Raw genomic sequence first — 23,329 nt, 5'->3', positions numbered from 1 at the left:
TTTTATCTCAAGTTTATTACCCATTTTTGAGAATCGCTGAGATTTTCAGAGCATAATGGCAATAAAAGAAGAATTTAAAAAGCGCTTAAATGTGCATAAGTTAATCAGAGGTATCCTCAGGGGGAAAAGGAAATTTGGTAAAACATGAATTATAAGCATCATTTAAACTTACTTTGGACACTAGAGATAATAAATGGCACCATAATTTAGAAATAGCTTTTAACATCAATGACTGTAAGAGGCACTTTACTGTTCATAAGAATTGCAAAGCAACGGTGCTGAGGCCAATTTTATTAGCCATTTTTTTCTTTATAAAAGCAATCCCGCCATTTCCAAACTGAGCACACAGGAACAAGAGTTACGTGTTAATATGCAAAATGCATTTGAGGGTGGGTGTTTGTTTTTTTTTTTAAATAGCCAGCAATAAATTTACCAAAAGATACAGTCTGGAGACAATTGAATGATCATTGAAGAAGAATAAAGCCCGCTCAGAGTTTACATATTTGGGAAGAGCGGATAAGAGGAGGGAAAGGAGGGAGAGAAAATCGTTCATACATCCCTATTTACTGGGGAATGTCGCAGCACTTCCGAGCGCAGGGGAGCAGCCGTAAATCAGCGGAGGCAGCGCCGGCGGAAAAGGCTTCCCCTTCGAACTTTTCACGGCCGGCAGCGCATCCGAGGCTCAGGGCGGCCCTTACAATACCCCATTAACATGCCCCTTTCCCGGCGACAGAGCCCCCTACAATGCAGCTTTCAGAGCCATCCATTATCAGCCCTCCCACCAATAAATTTTGGCCGGGCAGGACAAGAGCCCCTTTGACGGAGCGGCAGCGCGGGCGTTATTTGGGGGGTCCCGCTGCGGTGCCGCATCCCCGCCTGGCCCTGGCCAGCAGCGACCGCCCCCCCAGGTACCTCGGTGGGGTCTGAGCCCCCTCCCGGCCCCTGCCGGAGGGCACCGGGCAGGAGAGAGGCAGACAAGGCTTCGCCCTGACAGCGTGTGTGCTCGTGGAATGGGCAAACAAACTCAGCTCAAGGATTAAAATCTAATTTAATTGGTTTCAGACTAATCAGAGAGATTAATATTCGTGAGACTTCCCACGTCTGAAGCATCCAAGATCCCCGACACGTGAAGAAGCCCTGCTTGGCAGAATGGGCTGTGAACGCTGAAACTCTGGAGAAAGCAAATATCTATATTTTAATTATTTCACCCCTGGCCTCTTTAGCATAATCAAGATCTAACTACAGTCGTTATCCCACATTGCCGAAGTGACTCCTTCATGCTGTCAGAGCTGCTGGGAGGAGTCTCAGCTCTTCAGTTTGTCCCCAAGTTTCTGGAATGAGATGTGGTTACACACCATTCCAAGATAAAATAAGAATCAGGTCACTTGCACAATTTTCTGGGAAAACAAATTCAAGCCATCCTGGTAACAGACTGTTGCTAATTTTGTGTTGATGTTGGGAAGATTATTTCTACCACTAGAAGAGCCACAGCACAAAACCCGAAGCTGTACAACAGAACGTGTAAGAAGCAGGGAAGCATCACACCGATTCCTGAGAGCATCCTCTGCTCCAGGACTTTGCCTCGGCCTCCAGAAAAGCACATTTCTAGTGGGAGAGACCCCTCTGGAAGTAAAGAGAGAGGGTGGGAGCAGTTTTTTTGTTAAGTTTGAACAAAGAGAAAACAGGAGGTGAAGTAAACCTGAATCTCCTGTGTAGGACTCAGCAGCATTCAGCAAACTGGTTCTAAGGGCTAGAAGCTAAAATTATACAAATCCAAGGAAAAAAAAAAAAAGAAAAGTAATATATTAATTTTTACTGTGGCTGTGATTAAGCACTTAAATTTTGAATCGATTCTTCATCATTATGAAGGGATATTTCATTCAAGACTGGATTACTTTTTAAACGAATTATCTTAGCTCAAATAAGGCTATATTCAGGAGAAATTTAATACCTGTATAATTAGACGCTGAATTAAGATGACCTTGCCGCGGAACAACTACATTTTAATTTACTCTTCATAATTAAAAGCAAATCTCCAAATACCTTAGGCTGATTTTTTTTTTAAACACCCGTTTAAATCTTCCTGTTGTTCTAAACGGACATCTTAAAACGCCAGAGGTTGGTACCAAAAAATTTCTAACCCTGGGACTCCTTGAAATCTGGCAACACATTTTTAATTAGAGAACTCGAGTGCTGCGCTGGTTGAGCTGGGGAAGCACAGCTGAAGAAGCAAGCCTTGCAATCGTTTTTTAAGACCAGTTTAGAACTGGAAACCTGGGGGAGAGGAGGATGGACAGACAGACTGTGTGTGTCCCCCCGCCACGGAAGGTGCCGCATCCCCTTGAGTTCCCAGCAGCTGTTCCTGTGAAACCAGCTCTGCCATCTCATATCTGGCACCAAAACGAGCAACGTGGCGCTTGGCTCTTGCATGACGTACAGCACCGTTTCCACCTACTCCTTTCCCTCCCCATTAGCGGGTGTTTTGCCTGTCGCACCAGAAGCGAGCCTGCTATTTTAGTGCCACCACGGCGCTGGGATCTGTGCGTTCGGGGGTGTGTGTGCTCCCTGCAGCTGTGTGCAGCACAGCCCGAGGGGATCCTCTCCAGCACTGCCCTTGGGCGGCACACAAAGCCCACGGAGGATGGGGGGGGTCATTGCGAGCCCAGCCAGCCAAAAATTCACCGCTCTGTCCGACCGCCCGGCGGGAGCCGCAACCCCGCCGCCTCCCGCTCCCGCACGGGGCTGTCGGGCCAGACAAGCGTTTGTACTCGCAACCAGGAAAACTAAACACACCACTTATGAAGATGAAAACTCAAACTGAAACGTGCACTGAAGCATTTGGCAGCCAACAAGATTGTTAAATGGGGCCCGTGAGCCAGATTTTCAGCAACTCAGAACAGCTCCACGAACGCTCTGTCCCAGCATACGAGGAATCGTCGAACAGCGCAAAAAAAAGACTTGTATAGCAAACATCACGACACAGCGAGTTCCTCATGCTGCCCCAAATCTGACAGACCCTGCTGTTCCTGGCACTTACACAGAGAAAGGGGAAAAATTCCCTCCTGGCTCTCCCTGAGCTACAGCAGGGCTGATGAGGAGTGAACAGCCCGAGTTTATTGGTGTTATTCAGAATTGACTTTGGCCTCTAAACCAGACCTGACTGTTGCACGAGTACTTACTGAGCACGGTGCAGGAGGCTGGATCCTCGGCTGCTTCGGTCGCTCTCAGCCCATTCACTCCCTGGCAAGAGCCATGCCAATTCCGATCAAACCCTATTGTACACTAATGACATTCAGGCAGCACAAGCCAAGCACTGGGAGCAGCTGAGCTCTCCCACTGCCTGGTGGGTTCAGGAAGAGTTACAGGTGTAGGATTTGGCTTGGCTGCTTTGTTTTTGCCTTATCTGTTTTTATACACGTTGAGCCTTCCATGACACGTCACTAAATTACAGACGTAAAAATTATCAGAAAGGAGATTTATTTTTTTTTTGAACGAAGAAAGAAAGAAAAAAAAAAAAAACAAACACAAACAACCTACTCTCTGACCAAGTGAAATCTATAAAAGGTGAAAGTTTGACACTTCCACAGCTACTTTAAGAGATCCCTTCCAGCATGAACCCCACCAGTGGGTGTCAGCCCCTCGCCCTACCTGGGGGCGGCACAGCGGGCACCCCTCCAGGGGCTGGGATGCGGCGGAGCCCCCGCGGCAGCCCCGGGGGACGGGCACACAGGCGGCCGAGCAGGTGGCGGCACTCACTGCCTCTCCCACCTGCTGCCCCGTGCCGAGCTACAATGAACTTGTCAGGCCGTGCTATTGTCACCGAGCACAGATGTCGCTGAGCAGCACCGCCCGCGTCCCGATTGCCCGGGGGTGCTCCAGCCGCTCGCTGCGAGTCGCTGGTGGAGCCGCTCCTAAGAGCATCCTGCCGTTCGGAGGGGATTCGCCTGGGTTTCCTCGGGGCCCATTTCTCTTCCTTTCACCGCCCCTTCTTCAGCTGTTCCATAACCACTGCTTACTCCATTCTGCAGGATTTTTGAGTCCTTCCTGCCGTGTTTTAGCATGTTTGCTGTTTTCTGTCTTGCCCAGTGGGCTGGTGATTTCACCACGGAGCTGTCCCAGTGCTCACTCTGCAGTGTGACCCCAAAACACCGTGCACAGAGCACTGTGCACTCCCTCCCTGCCCCTCAGCATGAACTCATGCCAAACCATTTCCATTTCTACAACCATACCTGCTTGCTTGCTCACATGCAGCCCCACTGTGCTGTGGTTTTAAACATAAAAAAGGATTTCTTTCCACCTAAAAGTCCAGCAGAGCCTCATGGCAGAGCTTCCTTCCCACTGCTCCAGGCATCCTGATGTCCCTTCCCTACCACTGCAGCTCTGCACAGCCATTTCCCAGCTCTCTCCCAGATGTGCCCATCACTCCCCCCTCCAGCTTTGCTCTCCGTTTTTAGTCCTGGCTCCCTCCCTCCTCAGCTTTCTGTGCATGGACAGAGGTCTGGGATATCTCCTCTCACTGACCTTCACATGCAGCTTTCCCACTTGCTGCTCTTCCATCAGTTTCTGCCCTCCAGCCCCACCAGCTTGTGCTGCGTTCATCCCAGAGGCTTCCCACCTCACTCCCTGCCACAACCAGCAGGGCCAGAGTATGCATCACACTGCATTCCTACCTCTGCACCTTAACCCAGAGCTAATTTTAAGTGAGAAGAAGGAAGAGTCTTGGCCAGAGAAGAAGAGCAAAGCAACAAACACTACTGAGAAGAGAAGCCAGTGTTATGGGAGGTGTTCCAGCTGCAGCTGGAAAGCTGCAGACTGGAATGTAAAGAAAGAAAGGGGGCAGAAGTAAACAGAGGTGGCCAAGACTGAGGCAGGGTCTCTTTGTTTCATCTGAACTAGTGAACAGTGATTTGTGTTGTGCACTTCAACATGGTTTCCTCTGGTTTAGTTCCCAGTCACAGAAGTCCCATCTGAGCTGTAGGACCACAAGCCTGGGTCTGACAAAGGGCTGACAGACCCTGCTCTGTGTGGTAGCAGAGGACAAGTGCCCTTGCAGACCTCCCTGGGTGTGGCAGGGTGAACAGGGCAAATCAGTTGTCCATGTGAATGTCGAACAGCACAAGATTCACACAAGATAAAAGCTTGACTGGGGGAACTGGAGATTTGTTCCAGAAGGATCTCCTGATCTCCCTCAGAGCAGTTTGAGAGTCAGTCACATGGACACTCAAAAACTCCACCTAAGAACGTTTTTGAAAAAGTGACTGTGGTTTCAAAAAGAGTCCTGACATGAGGAAGGGACACAGGCTGCTTTATTTTCCCTACCTTATTCAGTATGGCAGTGAAAAAAGGGCAGTGATTTTACTCCAGCCTCTCCATGCAGCAGAACTACACCCTTTCCCCAATGATCACTTGGCAGAGATGGAGACAGAGAAGGTCAACTGCATAAAGATCAATGTAGGAAAGCCACAAGCATGACAAGGCAGAAAAAAGCCCCTAAAATCCTACAATTTCTACCCTTGATGGTTTAGAGGAGGATCATATTTCAGATCCCCAAAAAGGCCCTGCAACTGTTTTTGTCCTGAACACTCCACTTGTTCCAGGTGCTCTGAAACTCATTCAGCCTAGGAGGGGTGGAAAAGGCTTTTTCCCTGCTTGGGCTCTCAGAGGCAGTCTTCTTTTGCCACATGGAAAAGTAGCACGAGGCATGTGTGCACCGGGCTTGGGGGCTCTAAAATAGAGATTCAAAGTGAAGCCACTAACCCTGACGTGCCAGTTCAGAACAGAAGAGGCTCCTTCCCCACCAGCCCCATGCTTGCCATTGGCCTCCTGCTGAATAAAGGGGTCAACTTCAAGTTGAAAGCATTCCTGATGAACAGTCTGAGGACAGGAGAACCTTCAGAGCCCACGACAATCTGGAAGCAATGCCGGGTACAACAGCTGCTCCGCTGGAGCACCGAAACGGCAAAGCTCCCCAGTGCAATGCGGCAGCTCCAGCAAGCGAGTCCCCGGCTGTGCAAACTGCTTTCAGAATCAATTACCCATCTCAGCTTCTCTGGGCAAGATGCAACATCCCACTTTTTTTTGTTTGTTTTTTTTTTTTTTCTTCTGCAACCCTTCAGAAAGAAGACAGAGCAACATTAGGATGCCGTTTGAGCAGTAAAATGCTGAGGGGTCTCCTGGCTCCCGGCGGAGACTGAACGTGCACCTGTGCAGAAAGGAAGGCTGGAAGCAGAGGAAACCTGGGAGCAGGGGGCTCAGCAGCTGCCAAAACTGACTGAAAATAAAGGCTGAGGAGCTGCACAAGATCAGAAAGACCACAAGACCAGGCTGTGACCTGAGGGATGGCAACATGTGCTGCAGCCAGAACAGAGAGGCAACATGGAGAGAGGATGCCCACAGAAGAAATGTCATGAGGAGGAGACAGAATATTTTAGGAAACTCTAGGAAAAGCATGACTAAGTACTTTGAAATTCTGCTCAGAAGCACGGATTAGGATAACCCATGAAGCAGGGTGCAGGACTCTGACAGATTTTTAGATGCCGGAATTCATACAAGATTAATTACTGATATGTCTCTGCTGTCTGTGAAGGAACCATCTCCTACACATCACCCTGCAGATACACCCCCCTGCCTGCCCATATACCAACCTCAAGGGTCTAAAAGACATAAAAGGGACCTGACAAAAAGTCTTGAAGGAGCACTGTTGCCTGCTCCCAGTCTTCAGCTCTGTGGCAGTTAAAGCATCCCCATCCTCTCTGCTTCTCCTCTGCCCCCAGAGCCAGAGTTGGGCACACATTTGGAGGGCACAGGGGAAGAGCTGCCATGGAAGAACAGCACAACCTGGAGCCTCTGCCTGTGGGCTGTAGGCAGGAAGCTTCATCCCAGGCTGCTCATGGGATACCTTTTGTCCAGACCTAGAAACATTTTCTGCTGTGCCAAAATTCCCTATTTTCCAAATTTCCAAGGGAAGCAGAGCTCATGCCATGGCTCATGCCATACCTATCCACAGCGATGGAGTGAGAGATGCTGCTCCCCCACCCACCCTGGCCTCACAGCCCCCTGGCAGGGTACCAGTGTGGTGAGGACCACAGCACATGCTAAGCCCCACGCAGGCGCCCTCGGAGCCCTTGCTCTGTCCCACCACTCCAAGGGAGTTGAAGGATTCTTTAATTATTAACTGGTTTTCTTTGTTTTCCCACTTCACTTGAGAGCATGGGCTCTTTAGAGGCCAAGAGCAGCTTAACAGAGCACCAACCCTGGTGGGACCAGCCCCGGGACTGGCACCAGCCGTACCCACCCGTGGCTGTGTATTCCTTACAGGCTGCTCCCATTACCATTAATGGGAACGGCGCGTGCAGACGAGCGAGAGAAGAGACTGTAATGTCTTTATATTACACCACCAATTAAGTTCTCAGGGTCATGTCCTCAGATGATGTAAAGTAGATGAGATCCACTGAACTTAATGGATCTTTGCTGATTTACACCAACTGAAGAGCTGGCCCTCTCGCTTGTATTAAAACAGCCAAACAGTTCCAGCAGTCCTAGTGTTTAACAGCATTGCACTCTAGCCAGGCTTTTCCAGCACTCCAGTCCATAAACCACAAGCTTTATTAACTAATAATTAGTCCTTCAGTTATGTTTCAGGGTCATGTTTTAAGAACTGCTGCCCTTAGGGCAGGTGTGTAGTTCTGAAGAGACCCGAAGGTGTGGCGAGGCACTGCCAGGCTGCCCTGAAAATGCAGAGGGTCTTTTCACAACCTACTGTCTCCTACTGCCTCATGAAAGTACCTGGGATTTCAGCACTTTAAATTCAAGCTGAGGCATCAGTCCTGCAAACACGGAGTTGATTTTAACCACACAACTTTTAACAAGAGTCCCAAGCTGTGCAAAGACGAGCCTGGGTGCAGTATCTGCCCGAGAAGGGCACAGCGTAAACGCTGGGGATGGTCAAGCTGTAAAGCAGCACCTGCATGCACGGAGCAGTTCTGGCACAGGGAGAGCGGGGTGATTTGGAAAGACAGACTAGCAGTTTCACTCTCTTTTTTTTTGCAGTTGTACATGATCACTGGTCAAAAAAATGGTGTGAAGTTGGGCCACATCCTTCCCTTGTGCACTGCTCTCTGGATACCTGGGTGTCAAGTGTATCCAGAGATAGATAACACACTAGCCCAATTAAGGGGCTAAGCTTGGAAGAATGGTGGATTAAACTGTAAATAAAATAGTAATTTTCTAATCACAGATTAAAACACAACCTCCCAAACATTAGCTTCAGCAGGTACACAGCTTGCTCCTTTTCTTCCTTCTCTGTCTGGGTTGAGTGATGCACATCAAGTGCCTTTCTGCCACCAGAAGGAATAAAAGCAGCGTTCTGTAAAGAACTGGGGAATCATGACAGCCCACCACACAAATGTTCTCAACGAGGAATGTAATATGGACAGCTCTTACTGAGACAGTTCTTGTGCAATAACTTAAACAGTACAGATTACTACTTGGGGAAATAAAAGACAACATAACTTTGAAACTTGAAAAGCTCTTTCTTCGTTGTAATCAATTGCAATAATCCATGTCAGTGATTTAGATGAAGATCAACTTTACCTTTCTTTGCTGATGACACAAAACTAAGAGCAATAAAAAACTTAAGTGCATTTGCACACAACTAATGGATTGGATGTGGCATGTGCCAATGGAAGTCGGTATGTATAATGCAGCATATATTGGATGCCAAATTAATGGGATCATTTGGGCATTCTGGAACACTTGTGGCATCGAGTTTAAGTCATTTAAGGAGCCTGGCAGGGGTGGATGACCTTCCATTTTCAAAAGACTGAAGCAGCCTAGTAATACTGTAGGCAAACCATGGTAATGAATTTCATCCCCTCCATCCAGCTGCTACTTAGTCCAAAGATGAAAGACAATAAAACCAAGACAATGAGATCATGCCTGGGGTATATAAGAAGTATATGAAAATGCACATTAACCTGGACAGGGAGCTGGAGGTTTGGGCACACAGACAAAGGACCAGCCAGTCCAACCTTCTGCTAAGCTTGAGAACCTTTACCAGGCCACAGGGCTCACACCAATTTGCCATGGCACTGCTTCCTACCTGGATTAGTTCGTGAAGGAAGCTGGTCACACACAGAGCAAAATGCATCTCTCTACCAGTGTGTAACATCCAGAACTGCCTGATGGGGAGGAGATTTGCTCAAGCAGCTCAGACGTGTGACAGAGCTGGAGATGGGACAGTTTTCTCCCACATGCCCATTTCCTCCCAACACGGTGCTCCCAAACTCCAGCAAACTGGCCCAAGGTGGGAGGAAGCACAGGTAGGAGCACAGGGCTGGTTCTGTGGGACTGGCTGGCACGGGGACAGAAGCAGCTGAGTCTGATCCCTGTGGTCCTGCCACTGGGCAGAGCAGAAGTGAAGGATCCAGCAAATCCCACGTGCTGGCAATGGGTCACTGCCTCTTCATGTGCAGTGCAAGGTGCTCCACAGCAGAGCAGAAACACTCTTCATTTGACTCCAGGAACTAAATACTTGCAGGCTCAGGTCAGAACATTCACCAGAACATTCCCCAAGGACCCACACAGCACCCTTGATGTCTGTACGGATACTCCAGATGTTACTGGGAGATCTGTGTGAGTCCACTACCCAGAGGCAGAGTTCACCACTTATTTTAGTTTCTTCTCTTGAAGAATGGCCTAAGGTCTGGGTCTGTGAGGGTGTTTGGAGCCTGCCCCACTCAGCACCCCAGCAAGCTCAGGCCCTGCTCAGTGCAGCACAGATGTGTGGACACCCAACATCAGCAACACCAAAGTGTCCAAGGCCAGGTTGGACGGGGCTTGGAGCAACCTGGTCTAGTGGAAGGTGTCCCTGCCCATGGCAGGGGGTTGGAACCAGATGAGTTTTAATGCCCCTTCCAACCCAAACCATTCTGTGGTTCCATGATCATGGCAGTTCACGAGGCTCAGGCTCCACACTCCCAGTGTTTCCAGCTCTGAGCACATCCTACAAAGGACACGTGGACATTTCTGAATGCACAATGCAGAGATGCCTTTAGGCAGATGTCTCATATTGTCAAAATGACCTGGGGAGAATATTTTATTTCTTATCCTTAAATTAAATTTAACTACTGCTGACTTAAAAGCAGATTTTTAAGACATCTGAGATGCCTAAAAATGCAGAGAGACACCCTCAAAAAGGGGGAAAAGCACACAGGTGCCAAACTGCCACAAACTGCACTATAGCCCTGCACATCAAAGCTACCAGGGTACCTCCTGGAGGCAAATTCAGATCCTCAAAAACAAGTGGCCACCAAGTAGAAATATTTATTCTGCTACTGAGTCAGGAAAAAGTTAAGAGTTTACTGGACTCAAGAGGATGGGCAAGGGAAACACACAGCATTGAAGGGAAAAGGGGGTGCACATACTCTTCTCCAGAAATGTCCACCTACACAGGAGCAAACACTTCATCTACCTGGTCCAACTTGCTCAGGCAACACATAAGGAGAGAATCTACCAACTGAGGAGGAACAGTTGCATGAGCAAGTGCTCACCTGGGTGAGTCACAGCCCTTAAATTATTACTCATCAGCAGTGGGGATGACTTTAGTGCAGAAATACAAGCTTCAAGGAAAATTCATAGGTGTGAGCAAGATGTCAACCTCAGTATTATTTCTGTCAGCTATAAATGAGCTAAATTATGACCTGGCTGAGCAAAACACTTTTGTAAACCAAGGCTTTGAATATTGTGTAGTTTGCATGTTTAACAGGACCAGGCTTTCATCACAGAGTGGAGGAGAGCTAATAACCCATTGATTTTAAGGCCCATTTAGGAAAAGAATTGCCTATACAGATCTGATCACCATGCATTACTTTGTAACATCTAATACCCTGGGCACAAAATAATGCTGAGAGAGGCAAATTCTGGAGCCATTTTTGTCCTGAAGAGGAGTTGTGCGTGCAGGCTTGGTACAGGAGCTGCTTTGGGCTGGGGCTTAAAGCAAAGTCAGGAGCAGCTCTGAAGAAACAGTTGATGTTCCTCCAGTTATGCCGAGCTCTGCTTGTGCATCCCCCCACTCAGCTACCCGGCCCTAGATGGGAAATCACTTACACACATTGTGCAGCAAAGTTTGGAAATTGACCTGCTCAAAGTTAAGTTCCATTGATGATTCAATAATCCTTAACTCTCACTGCATTTTTCCATCCTTGTTCAACAAACACAAGTTTTTTGGGGCTTAAAACTTGCAAATGGGGGGGAGTGTGAGTACACAGTGCGGGCTTTACAGGGCACAAATGCACAGAGCTGTTTCACTTGCAGATTTGAGACTGCTTCGGAAAGATCATCCAAAAGCTAGGAAACATCAATTTCATCGCAGCACCAAGCATCAACAGATTAAAACTCAGCTTGATGGGATGTGCAGCATCTTCAGCACTCTCAGACCACATCTCCATCACAAGACTTTCACTGCCTACACTCAAATGACTCCCTGTGAAATAGCCATGCTGCAATACAGCCGCAGGAGCTGCTGCTGCCCTCACACTGCCTGCACTCCACCAGTCTCATCCCCTGCTGACTGCAGTCTTTTAAGGAGTCTCCCGTGGAGGTAAAGGAGCATTTTGTAATGAGGAGGAGGATGAAAGAAAAACCATGTTCCCCTACAGCTAGCCAGGGCCCAAGCTGCAAGAAGGCTGTTTCAGAAACTGGGAAGTCAAACAGTTGCTCAACTCGAGTTGTCCACTCCACAGCCCAAGTGCAATATGGGGACAGGTCAATCAACAGGATCAGGACAACAACCAGCCCATCCCCAAAAGAGGTCCTCTCCTCTACAGGGCACTCACACCCTTCTTTGTACCAAGGATTATATTCTTTGGTGCAAAGAGGCTCAAGCTGGTGGGGTCTGAAGTCCGTGCAAACCCTCACGGGGGTCACTCTCTGTTGACAGACCTTCAGAGATACACAGCAGGGACCATCAGACAGCCCTGTCACACCTGAACCAGGCTGGCAGGGAACACTGCTCCCACCCAGAGAGGGAAACACTGTGTGTTTGTTCCAACTGGTGTTTTCCCAAGGATCCTCTAAACACTGGATTAGCTGGACAGAGTAACTGGAGGTAATCCACACTTCTGTCCCTTCAGCACCACCGCACAATTGCCCTTACTGCCCACGCACTCTTGTCTTACAAGATGTGGATGCAGGAGACTGTCTCCCTCATCCTCAGCACAGCTCAAATCCTCGACAACAGCTCCTCGGGAACAAAGACACCAGCAAAGCCAAGGCAGCCCCCACGACGCAAGTCCCACTGTTTGATGACTCGTCAGACAGCTGAAAGGGAAGTTTGTTTCTGGTTTCTGAAGTCCTTTGACAGATTGCGGTGCCCCGAGGCTCAATCCCGCTGCCCGCTGCTGCCCAAGAGCAGCAGCGGCGAGGGGACCCCGAGCCCTGCCTGGGCTGTCCCCGCCGAGTTCAGCCCCCCATGGCACTGCCGATCGTAACAGGGCTCTAAGCAGACGGTGCTTTGCGCAAGATCCTCGCCTGCCACAAAGCTGGTTACTGCAGAACGCAGCATCGTTTTGCTCTCTGCAAACACACTGCTCCTGGCTTACAGCAGTTTGGGAGAAACTGCAGGGAAATCAGGAACACAGAAGTTAATGGTTGCGGGGTGCTCGAACAGTTAAAAGAACAACGATGTGTTGAACACAATACAGTTATAGGTGTTCGGGGGTACAGGTAGAACACAACACCAGTACACACGTGAATATGGGTGCCCGTGTATTCAACCCCATTCAGAGCTTGACTCTTCCACGTTTTCGCTAACACGCGGGTTTCTCTGGGCTGTTCTGCGTACGATACCGGGGGTTTTTCTCCCTCTCTGCCCGGCAAATGCCGAGCTGATGCCGAGGGCCGGCAGCCCTGGCACAGCCGGGCGGCGGGATAACGAAAGGACCAAATAGGGCCGCGTTGGGGCTGGGGCAAAGCACTGGTGGGGCTCTGGTGGGGACAGTGGATCGGAGTGCGGCGATCCCGCGCACCTTGTGGCCCGGTATAGATTTCCCCGTTGTTGTTTTTTTTTTTTTTTTCCTTCCCTGCCAGAGATTTTCCCTCGATCGGTGTTCCAGCTCAGGCCGCACATTCCGGCTGGTGAACGGCACTAGTCAAGCAGCTGCACGGCCCCAGCACCATCACCCCGCTGTGACTGGATTTGGCCCTGCCATGGGACCTCCACAGCCTCCCCCCGACAAACCAAAAACCCGGCTACGACCGGAGCCCCTGCTCTGGTCCCGCTGAGGAAAGGACTGGTCAAGGAAATATTTGCTCCATCCCTTGCCCTGTGCGGCTGCCCGGCCCTAAACCGCCCTGTGCCGCCGCCGGGACCAGCGAGCTCGGAACGATGTTACACTCCTGCAGTCTCCCGGTGACCGTGGGAGCGGCAGAGCCCCCCAGTGCCCCACCCGGGAACGCGGCCACGGCCGCGCCGGGTCCTGCCCAGGGCCGGGGGAAACCCGCGCTGGCCATGGCTGCTTTCTAAAAATGTCAGTTTTGCAGCTTCCCCCGTTGCTGGAGGCCGAGACACCCGGGCCCGAGAACTGCGGGAGGTTGTTCTTAAAAAATCCCCCCGCACCCCGGGGGCGGACACCGGGAGCCGCGGCCGCCGCCGTCCCGCTGCCGGCGCGGTGTGCGCAGAGAAGGCAGCGAAACGAAAACCTCCGAGCCCCGCCAGCGGGAGCGGCGGGACGGCGTGGGGGGAACTACCGGGGCCCGGCAGGGAGGAAATACCGGGGCCCGGCGGGGCCCGCACCGGCAGAGCCGCGGCCCCGCTCCCCTCGCTCCCATGCGGCGTTGCCGACCGTATCCCAAACCGGGGCCGCTCCTGGACGCTTTCCCCCCGCACCGGCGGAGCGGGGAGCGACCGGCAGCATCGCGTACCAGCGGCCCGGCCCCGCTCCGAGCCCGCCCGCCGCCCCGGGCCCACTCCCCGCTCCTCTCGCCGCCCCCGTTCCGGCCTCACCTCCGTCTCCGCCGCCCGCCCCGCAGCGCCCGGCCCGGCGGGCTCGGCTCGGCTCCCCCCGTCGCGGCGGCAGAGAGCGGAGAGGCGTTTGTAAAGAAAACGTTTATTTACACGTCTCGGCAAGTACAAAGTATTATACATTGTCTGTGTCAACCCCAAATCTTCTTTATTATGAAACATAAGGCGCTTTCTCGAGAGCCGGTGGCGCAGGGAGCGACTGCTGTTTCGGGGCTCTAAAGCTCATCGGCTGGGAAGGTGAGGACAGAACGGCGTGTGGTGCCTGGAAGGAGCCCTTATTACTACGGTGAATAAATTACAGCTGACATTAACTTCACCTGGGACAGATGGGAGCTACCGTTTTTCAGTTTAATAGGGTTTCCTAAGCTAATGAGTCATCACCGGCTCCATCGAGTCCCCTCCGCTAAGTGATAGGGAGGTATTTTTTTCTTTACACTATCCTCAGAACAGGAAAAAAAAATAGCCTTTTGTTCCAAAGCCAACACAAAATACCTATGTTCAGATTTCGATATAAATAATCGAGGTTTTATATAATTCCATATTAGTAGTGCCCAAAATCTCGATGCATAAATAAATTAAAGTATTAACACTTCTTACAAAAAGTGACATATTTCCCTTCCTAGTGGAACATCGACACAAATATACAAGCGGCTCCGCTCCGCGCCGGCCTCGGGGAAGCGGCTCCGGCCCCGGCTCCGGTCGGTCCCAGTCCCAGCCCCGTGGGCGCCGCTCGCCGCCCCCGCCCCCTGCCCCGACGGGGGGAACCGCGGCCCCGGGGCAGGGGGAGCTGCCGGCCGCGCTCCGCGGGCCAGTCCGCTGCGTGCCCGGGCTGCCGGGCTCAGACGAGAGAGGTGACCGGGGGGATCTTGGCGCTCTCCTCCTCCCAGGGCTGCAGGTTCTGCAGCGCGAACAGCGACGAGTTGTGCAGACACAGCGGGTCGGGCTGGATCGACTCGTTCAGCGACTTCTGGAAGGCGTCGTGCTGCAGCTGCAGCATCAGCCGGCTCGCCTGCTGCCGCTCGGCCTCCCGCTCCTCCGCCGTCTGCCGCCTGCCGGGGGACACGCTCAGCCCGCGCCCGGACCCCGCGGGGAGCGACGGGCCCGGGGCCGCGGGACCCAGGCAGGGCGGCCGGCGCATCCCCCGCGGGCAGCGGGGCCGCGTCCTACCGGGGCCGGGCACACCGGGCGGGCGGCCGCCGCTCGACCGCCAGCGGAGCGACTCCGGGAGGCGGGAAGCTCCTGGAAACCCGGTGTTTCACAGCAATACCGTTTCCAAATATTCCCCCGTTTTCTCCCAACATTCCCCCGTTGTTTTTTTTTTTTTTCCCCCGAATTATTTCCCCGTTTCTTCGAACAATTCCCCGTTTTTTCGAATAATCCCTCGGTTTTTTTTTACGAATAATCCCCCGTTTTCCGAATGGGGGACTATGAAAAAGAAAAATATAAAGATAGTAACAATAATAATTACGGTATTACGATAACAAAAATTTACCCCCAACCGTTCGGCTGCCGGGAGCCGGCTCCGGGGGCGATCCCGGCCGGAGCGGGGCTCGCGGGGCGGCGGGCGGGGAACGGGGCGGCTCCGGGGGCGCGGGACTCACCGCCACTTGGTGCGCCGGTTCTGGAACCAGGTCTTCACCTGGGCGTCCGTCATCTTGAGGGACTTGGCGAGGGCAGCGCGCTCGGCCGAGGCCAGGTACTTCTGCCGATGGAAGCGCTTCTCCAGCTCGCAGATCTGCACCCGGGAGAAGGATGTCCGCGGCTTCTTGCGCTTCGGCGGAGTCCGGTTCTGGTAGGGATGCCCGATCCGCCGGGTCACCGTGAAGGGCGTCAGCGCCGCCGCCGCTGCCCGGGTGGGAAGCACAGGGGTCAGCCCCGCGCCCGCACGGTGCCGGCCGCCCCCCCGGGGCCGCCGCTCTGCCCGCCGGCCGCCCGCGCCCCGCCGGCCCTCGGAGGGACCTCGGCTCCCCGGCGTCCCGCTTCCACCTCTCGTCGAAAGGCTGCGGAGGCTAACGGGGCCCGGCCGCCCCCCGGGGCGCCCCGCGCTATCCACGCCGTGCGGAAAGCGATTTTTCGGCTCGCTGCGAGCGCGGGGGAGGGAAGCATCCAGTGGCCGCCTTTGCTTTTATTCTTATTCGCATTACTATAATTATTTCGTTTTACATTTTTTATAGGCCCTTTCGTTGCTTGTTGGGAGCCGGCTCGCCCGCTCCGCCCCAGCGCCTTACCTGTGAACCTGTCCTTGACGAAGCGCCTGCTGCTCTCCATCCAGGGGAAGTTGAGGCTGCCCAGACTGGGCACGGCGGGCATGGTCGGGATGGCGCTGGAGATGGGCGGCGGCACGGCCCCGGGGATGGGCCTGTGCGCCGGCACCCGGATCACGCCGGCCGGCGCCAGGCTGAGGTTCACACTGTACGATCCCGAGTCCTCGAAGGGCGCGGCGATGGCCGGGAAGGGGGCCGGCAGGGCCGGGTAGGGCGCGCCGCCGCGGCCGCCGGGGCCGCCCAGGAAGGTCGCGCCGTCGGGGCCCCGCGGGGGCGGCGGCGGCGGCGGCGGCGGCGGTGGGGGAGCGCTGTCCTGCTCGGGGCTGTTGAGGATCTGGTCGATGCCGAAGCTGATGGGCTCGTGCTGGTGCTGGCCCTGCGCGGGCCCCGGCGGGTCCATCCTCGGCGGGTCCATCCTCGGCCGTGCCCGCTCTGGAGGCGCCGCCGCTCGCGCTGCGCTCGCGGCCCCGGACCCGCCGCGACACCAAACTTTGCGGAGCGCGCGGGCGCGCGCGCAGCCCCCGTCCCCGCCCGCGCCCGCCGCGCGCCCCGCGCCGCGTGCGCCCCCGCCGCCGCCATTGGCCGCCCGCCCGCCCCCGCGCGCCCATTGGCTGCCGCCGCCCCGCACCGGCCGCGCGCGCGGGCGCGGGGGCGCCGTGACATCACAGCGCGCGCGGACAATGGCCCCGCGTGGGGATCGGGACGGGCCGCACGTCGCGGGGGCACCGCGACCGCCCCGCACCGCCCACGGCCCCGCACCGCCCACGGCCCCGCACCGCACCGACCGCCGCCCCGGGCCGGCCCTGCGCCGCGCACCGCCCCACCCTGCACCCACCACGGCCCCGTACCGCGCACCGCCCCGCGCCGCGCGGACCACGGCCCCGCCCCGCCCGACGGCCCCGCACTGCCCGGCGCGCCCGGCTCAGCCCCGGCCCGACGGAGCCGCGACCCCTCGACGGTCCGCTCCGCGCTGTCCGCCCGAGGCGACCCTGCGAAGCGGGGCTCGGTCCCGGCGCCCCGCGGCTGCCCAGGCCCGCCAGGCCACGCCGGGCTCCCGCCCCAACGGCAGCGCGGAGCGGCGGGACGAGGCGGTGCCTGCGGCCGGGCCGGGGGTCGCCCGGGGCTGTGCAGGGATAGATTCCGTTTGGGCTGAATTTGTGGAGCCCGGCGCGGCCTCTGAGCGCGTTTGTATCCGGTCCCTGACGGCCGAACGGGACTCAAGGCGTTAACAATTAAATAACGCTCAGTGCATTTACTTAGTTCCCTCTTATAAAGGGAAATGAAAACAGGGAATAGAATTTCCCTGTTAATAGAATGTAATGGCATTTGATCAGCACCTGGCAGGGCGAGCCCGGGATGCCGGAGCGGTGACAGGAAGGACTTGATTAGTTTTTAAACCTTAGGATTCAATTACCGCAACGCTCCGAATCGTTTCAGCGGCAGCGAGCGGGACCGACCTGCCGGGCACTGCTTGGAGCCCGCCCGCGGCTGGTGGCACCTGCGGGCCGCGCTCCCTGCGGCAGAAGCGGGGTCGGGGGTTCTTTTTCCGTGCCCCCCCCCGCTGCCCCTGCCCCGCACGGGGCTCGGGGTCCGACCCGGCGCCGCCCCCAACGGGGGCCCGGCGGCCGCAGCGAAACTGCCGCGGGAGTTTCCCGGGGAGCGGCGAAGGCGCGTCCCTGCCCGCGGCCGTCGAGGAGCCTTCCCCGGCCCCCGGCATCGACGGACACGAGCCCCGCCCCGCCCGGCGGTCATTAACACGGCTATTAAACGCCCAGCCCCCCGGGGGAACCACCCGCTGCCACCCCCGGCCCCGGGCAGCCTAATCGGATTGTCCCCGCTCGGTGCGAGCGGAGCCGCCGCTCCCCGGAGCGGAGCTAATCGGATTGAGGCGATCCCGCAAGCTGGTGCGGGGCCGCACAGCCCCAGTGGAGCGGCCGCGGGTGCCCGGCCCTCGGGGCTCCGCTCCGGACGGCCCGGCGGGGCGGGCGGGAGGGGATAGAGGGGAAAAGGAGCGGGGAAAAAAGGTAAAAAAAAAAAAAAAAAAAAAAAAAAGGCAATCCGTGGAGGCTAAATAAATAAAGAAAAAAATAAAGTGCCACCCAGTCCTGGATCAGGGCAGGCTTTGTTAGAGAAAATTGCAGCTCGATCTGCATAATGGGAGCTCGGGCTGCCCAAGGCGATCTTTTTATTGCGTGTGTGTCTGCTGTTATCAATTTTGTGAACGATTTCACAGGGAGCCTGGCAGACTTGAGCTGGAATAATATGCAAAGATGAGCTTTGAATAATGAATGATGTGCTTTTAAACCAATTCCAAAGTGTCTGTGATAGTACAATATGAAAAGGGGTGGTAAGTAATAGTATATTTAAAAGGCGCTAGTATGTTTTTATTACTATATTTAAAAAGATATCTATATTATTTTTGTGAAATGGATAATATATCACAGAGTCTTTGATAATCAGCTAAACAATACATTTTTCTTTGGGAAAACTCTCCTGGTTTTACACAGTTAAATATAGAGTATCAGCGTACAGCTCTGTAACGCTCAGCTACCTTATTAAATATTAACGCTATTTTAATATTAGCTTTTAAATTTAATATGTTGACGTTCTGCAGTTTTACTTTAATTATGTTTTATAATTAATAACCCCGGACGTATGGTATCCTTAAATGCAGCTCTCTCGCAGTCGCCTCGTCCCGTCTTCCTCGCCCCTCCGCGGGCTGGGGGCTTGCAGAGCCCCGCGCAGAGCCCCGCACGGCACCGTTTCTGACCCAAAATCCGCTTGCGCTTTGCCAAACGCCGCGGTCCCTGGCTCCTTGAGGGGTTCCGCTCCCTCCCTCCCGGCCCCCGCCCGCAGCGAGCGGATCTGCGGCCCCGACGGCGCGCCCTGGGCCGGAGCTGCATCCCCGCATCCTTCCGGCACGGCGCGGTGCTGCGGCCCCCAGCAGGGCCGGGGCCGCGGGGTGACTGTGGTGCGGAGATGGGCGTGCCCGCCCAAACCTCGGCCGCTCTGTGCCATCGGGGAGCCGGACCCAGCCCGGGGCTGACCCCACCGGGCAGGGAGAGGCACAGCTCCCCACCGCAGGGGTGCAGCTGAGTGTAAGGAACCCCATACCCAGCCGGGCTCTGGCCAGGCCCCAGACGTGCATAGCAAAGTGTGGCATAGCATAGCCTGGGCCTGGCACGGCACGGCATGGCACGGTATGGCATTGCCTTTGCATGGAGTGGCAGGAATGGCACAGCACAGCGTGGCCTTTGCAGGGCAGTGTGGCACAGCACGCCAGGAGAGGGGGTGGCCCGTGAGTGCCACCTGATCACGGGCTGCAGGTGCCTCTGGCCCAGCACAGGGGGCCGAGCAGCTGCAGCACTCGCAGGACGGGTCCCTGAGCCAGGCAGGCAGGAGGAGGCTGGGAATGGAGGCTTCTGGGAACGTGTGGGAAGGCTGCTGTGGAGCGAGAGGGGGCATTGTCATTCCTTTAAAACTCTGCATATTGTACAAACGTTAACTGAGATGTGGTGCCAAGCCCGTGGTGCTGGCAGGGAGAAGCTCTGTGCAGCCCCACTGCCAGGCTGGGGCATGGCTCCTTTGGCCTGTCAGGGAGCATGGCTGAGCCACTGGGACTGACTGGGGCCAGAGAGCCCTGCTCCAGCCACCTGTGAAGGACATAGTTAAGCAGGGGAAAAAAATTAACTAGTGTTGTGTAAGAGGAGTGACCACCTCCCTGGCACCACTGGGCAGAAGAGTCTCCCATCCAGTTTGTCAGTGGGAGTCACAGGGGACAGAGATGCAGCATCTGTCTCACTTATCCCTGAAACCCAGAGTTTCTGCCAGGCCTGGCTGCCGTGGAGGGGATGTGGAGGGGGATGTGCTGCAGCCTGTCACAGTCACCAGGTTTGGTTGTGGTGCACACACACACTCCTCAGCCTCGGGAACGTCTCTGGGCTCAAAACACGGAGGATGCTGTAGGGAGGGTGTCCTGCAGGACCATGTCCTCAAAGGACCCATATCCTTGCAGAATTCCTCAATGTGCCTGGCAGTGCCCAGTGCCACCGTCTGGCTTTTAAAGTGCTTCCTGTAGGATGAGATAATAAAAACACGTGATGAACACTGCTAATCACGCTCTGTGCCCACCCACCAGGGCTGCTTGTGCACAGGCTGTGAGGCTGCGCCTGGCTCGAGAGGAGACACCACCGCAAAGCCTGGAGCCTGTCCAGTGCACACACTTTGAACAGCCCTGCAGCCTGCAACCACTGTGTTTGTGATGCAGCTGTGGGGGTTAGGGGTGCAGGTTGGCACAGCTGAGTGGCTGTGGTGGTGCCCAGGCCAGCGATGCCCATCGGGCTCATCCTGGGAGAGTGGCAGCGCCAAATGAACCTGCTGTGGAAATACAGGCTCAGGGGCTTCAGTGAGCCCAGGTAGTGGAGAGACTGGATCACACCTGAAATTGCTGAGCACATTCCACTGCTGCTGAACTGCTGCGCTGGGGCTTTAGTCCAGCCGAGTCTGACTCCCAGTGCTCCAGAAAGCTGTCCCAGTACATCCAACTAGCTGCACTTCTGCATTTCCAGCTCCTCTCACATTGTCCCCTCTTCAGCACTCTGGCTGTGATGCCCTGGCTCACATACCCAGCACGCTGTCCCCCATGCCCAAGGTCTAGAAGCTCCAGTTCCTGCAATGGCTCTTTCCATCTCAGCCTGGGACCAGCAGTGGTACCCAAGGTACTGCCTAACAGCTGGAAGGCAATTGCTTGGAGAAAGAGGGGTTTGACCAGCATCTAACCTACAGGTCAGGCGTTCAGAAGCACCTTCATGCTGCCTCACTAGCTGTCACACTGCCTCCTCAAGGCCGTGTCAACTTTCAGGTGCCAAACTCCTCTGTTGCCCACAGACCCTCCCTCAATATGCAGGAATTCAGGGCTGTGGGCTGGTCTGGCTCCCTGACGGTGCAGGAGGCACCAGCAGCTTTGGGAAGGTGCCACCCCACAAGGGCATCACTCATTGCTTTGGGTTTTGTTTTTACCTGCAGCGTGGCAGAGAACAGCAATATCTCAGTGCACAAGAGAGCAGCAGCAGACACTGTGACGTTCCTGCTGTAGCTTCTGTCTTTGGCAGAAGGTCTCGGGGTGGGTAAGGCTGGTCCTGTGCTCACAGCCCTTTCTGGATGGTTATTCCTGCATGAACCCAGCACGGTTTTGAGTGATTACATACAGTTCACGTGGAAGTCAGCATGACAGAGGACACAGGTCACTTTTCAGCTGTAGCCCTGGAAGCAGCACTGTTGTGGAGCTGGCAGGTGACGCTGGTGTTCAGGCTGGAGAGGGACATGGGTACTCTGTGTCCTGGCATGGGAAGGTGAAGGAAGAGGGGGACAGCAAAAACATGCAGTGAGATGCTGCCTGAGCTCTGCCCATACCCAGCTGTGCCAGCCAGGGACACACAGTGGCAAGGACTGAGGTGTGCACTGGAAGGGGATGCAGCCCTGACCATCATACCTTCTGCAGGGCTCTGTGAAACCCTGTTGGTCCCTGTTGGTCCTCCTCATCAGGCCTGAGCCCCCCTGGGTGGGGACCACTGCGGCCAACAGTGGTCCCCAGGACAGAGCAGTGGCGTGGCTGCCCCTCCCCAGTGATGGAACAGGACCCGTGTGCCAGCCTGTCGAGCTCTCACGGGGCAGCACCGTGGGCAGGCACTCAGCTCCTGGTGCTCAGCAGAGCAGATCCACAGTTTTGTCAGCCCACAAGGGTTGAGTCAGCTGCTCTTTATCGATGGGAAGAGCTCTGGTGCTGTGGAGCTAAAGGTCATTCCCCTCTGCCCCCTCCTTTGGGCTTGGAGGGCTGTGCCCCTCCTGCCTCCAGCTGGGGAGAGCCTCACCCCACACAGACAGAGGGCAGGGTGGGGGAGCAGAGCTCTGTCTTCAGCAGCCCTTTCCCCAGCAGAGCAAGGGACATTCCCCATACCCTGACCTGAAGGAGATCAGGACACCTGCTCCACGAGCTCAGGCCGACAGGCTGGATACATAGACACTGATAAAACTCTGTGTCCCAGCAGGTGCAAGCAGTAAAACCCCACTCACAGAGCCAGTGCTCATGTGGGCTGCAGTCTCTGACAGACGAATGTGCCTTAGTAGTTTCGATTCCTGTTCCAAAGCTCATCTTTTTGGGGTAGGTAACCTTAACTGTTATATTAAAAAAGCCAAAATTTTATTTTAGTTCAGAATCCATGCCTCATTCCACAAATAGCTGAGGCTACATGAGGTGGGGAGGGTACAAGGGAGGTGTCAGGGAAAGAGCCACCCCTGTAAGGGAAGGGACCACAGAGGATGATGGGCAGATGGGGCTCGATTTCTTTCTGCCACTTCTGATAAAATCAGGCTGTAGTGAAGCCGACAGGGAACATCCTGGTATCGTGGACAAGTCCTGAAAGATGCAGAGACATCTGGTCTCCCTGAGCAGCAGTGCCAGCCCCAGGTGAAGGAGAAGGCAGGGAGGTACAGCAGGTTGTGGATATGCCCGGGGAAACAGCCGGGGTTTCAGCACCGCTTCCTTCCCTCTTTCATTCTTATTTTATACACCAACACACAGCTGCTGCCAGGTTTTTCTACTAAATATGACTTTTGCTGGGCAAATTACATTAGGATGGATGCCACAGGTATCCATTAAGGTTTATTTATCATGATACCATTTGTATCTCACGCTTATAAATAACTTATGCTATAGTTTTTGTTTGTAGAAATGTAACTTACATATTTTATTATGCTTTCTGTAAACCTCAAAAAAAGAATGTTGTCAGAGCAGCCTCTTAGCAGCAGTCTACACCCTGGTACATAAAATCTACACTAACATTATTTTTTAATACGGTGAGGAAGCGTGTTATCCCGCCGCAGTTTGAAAGGCTTGCTGTCATTGTAAACACACGCTGCAATAAAACATTAACAAGCACAAGGAATTACTCTGTAAGGTGTGCATATTCTGGGGCTGAGTTCTTCAGAGCCTCCTTTTGCAAGCAGACCATGGCATTCCAAGAGGGCTTGCCCCAGTGCTGCCCTG

At 54.5% G+C, this 23,329-nt stretch overlaps 1 protein-coding gene across 1 annotated transcript; it reads right to left on the bottom strand.

Moving 5' to 3' along the window:
• Window positions 1-14,858: 14,858 nt before the first annotated feature.
• TLX3 (T cell leukemia homeobox 3) lies at window positions 14,859-16,699 on the bottom strand. Its single transcript, XM_050312078.1, has 3 exons — window positions 16,249-16,699; window positions 15,622-15,865; window positions 14,859-15,069 (listed from the first exon to the last, which is right to left on the bottom strand). The coding sequence occupies exons 1-3, from the start codon at window positions 16,697-16,699 to the stop codon at window positions 14,859-14,861; spliced, it is 906 nt and encodes a 301-aa protein (XP_050168035.1).
• Window positions 16,700-23,329: the final 6,630 nt, after the last annotated feature.

This window comes from Myiozetetes cayanensis, unplaced genomic scaffold (genome assembly GCF_022539395.1).
Source record: "Myiozetetes cayanensis isolate MyiCay16 unplaced genomic scaffold, myiCay2020 scf17, whole genome shotgun sequence".
In the NCBI taxonomy this organism is placed as follows: domain Eukaryota; kingdom Metazoa; phylum Chordata; class Aves; order Passeriformes; family Tyrannidae; genus Myiozetetes; species Myiozetetes cayanensis.
This window is presented reverse-complemented; position numbering and strand designations above follow the sequence as displayed.

Coding starts and splice junctions, on each gene's coding strand:
- TLX3 (XM_050312078.1), bottom strand. CDS start 16,699: ATGGACCCGCCGAGGATGGACCCGCCGGGGCCCGCGCAGGGCCAGCAC. Junction 15,866..16,248: donor CGTCAAGGACAGGTTCACAG/GTAAGGCGCTGG, acceptor CCACCCGGGCAG/CGGCGGCGGCGCTGACGCCC. Junction 15,070..15,621: donor AACCGGCGCACCAAGTGGCG/GTGAGTCCCGCG, acceptor GTCCCCCGGCAG/GCGGCAGACGGCGGAGGAGC.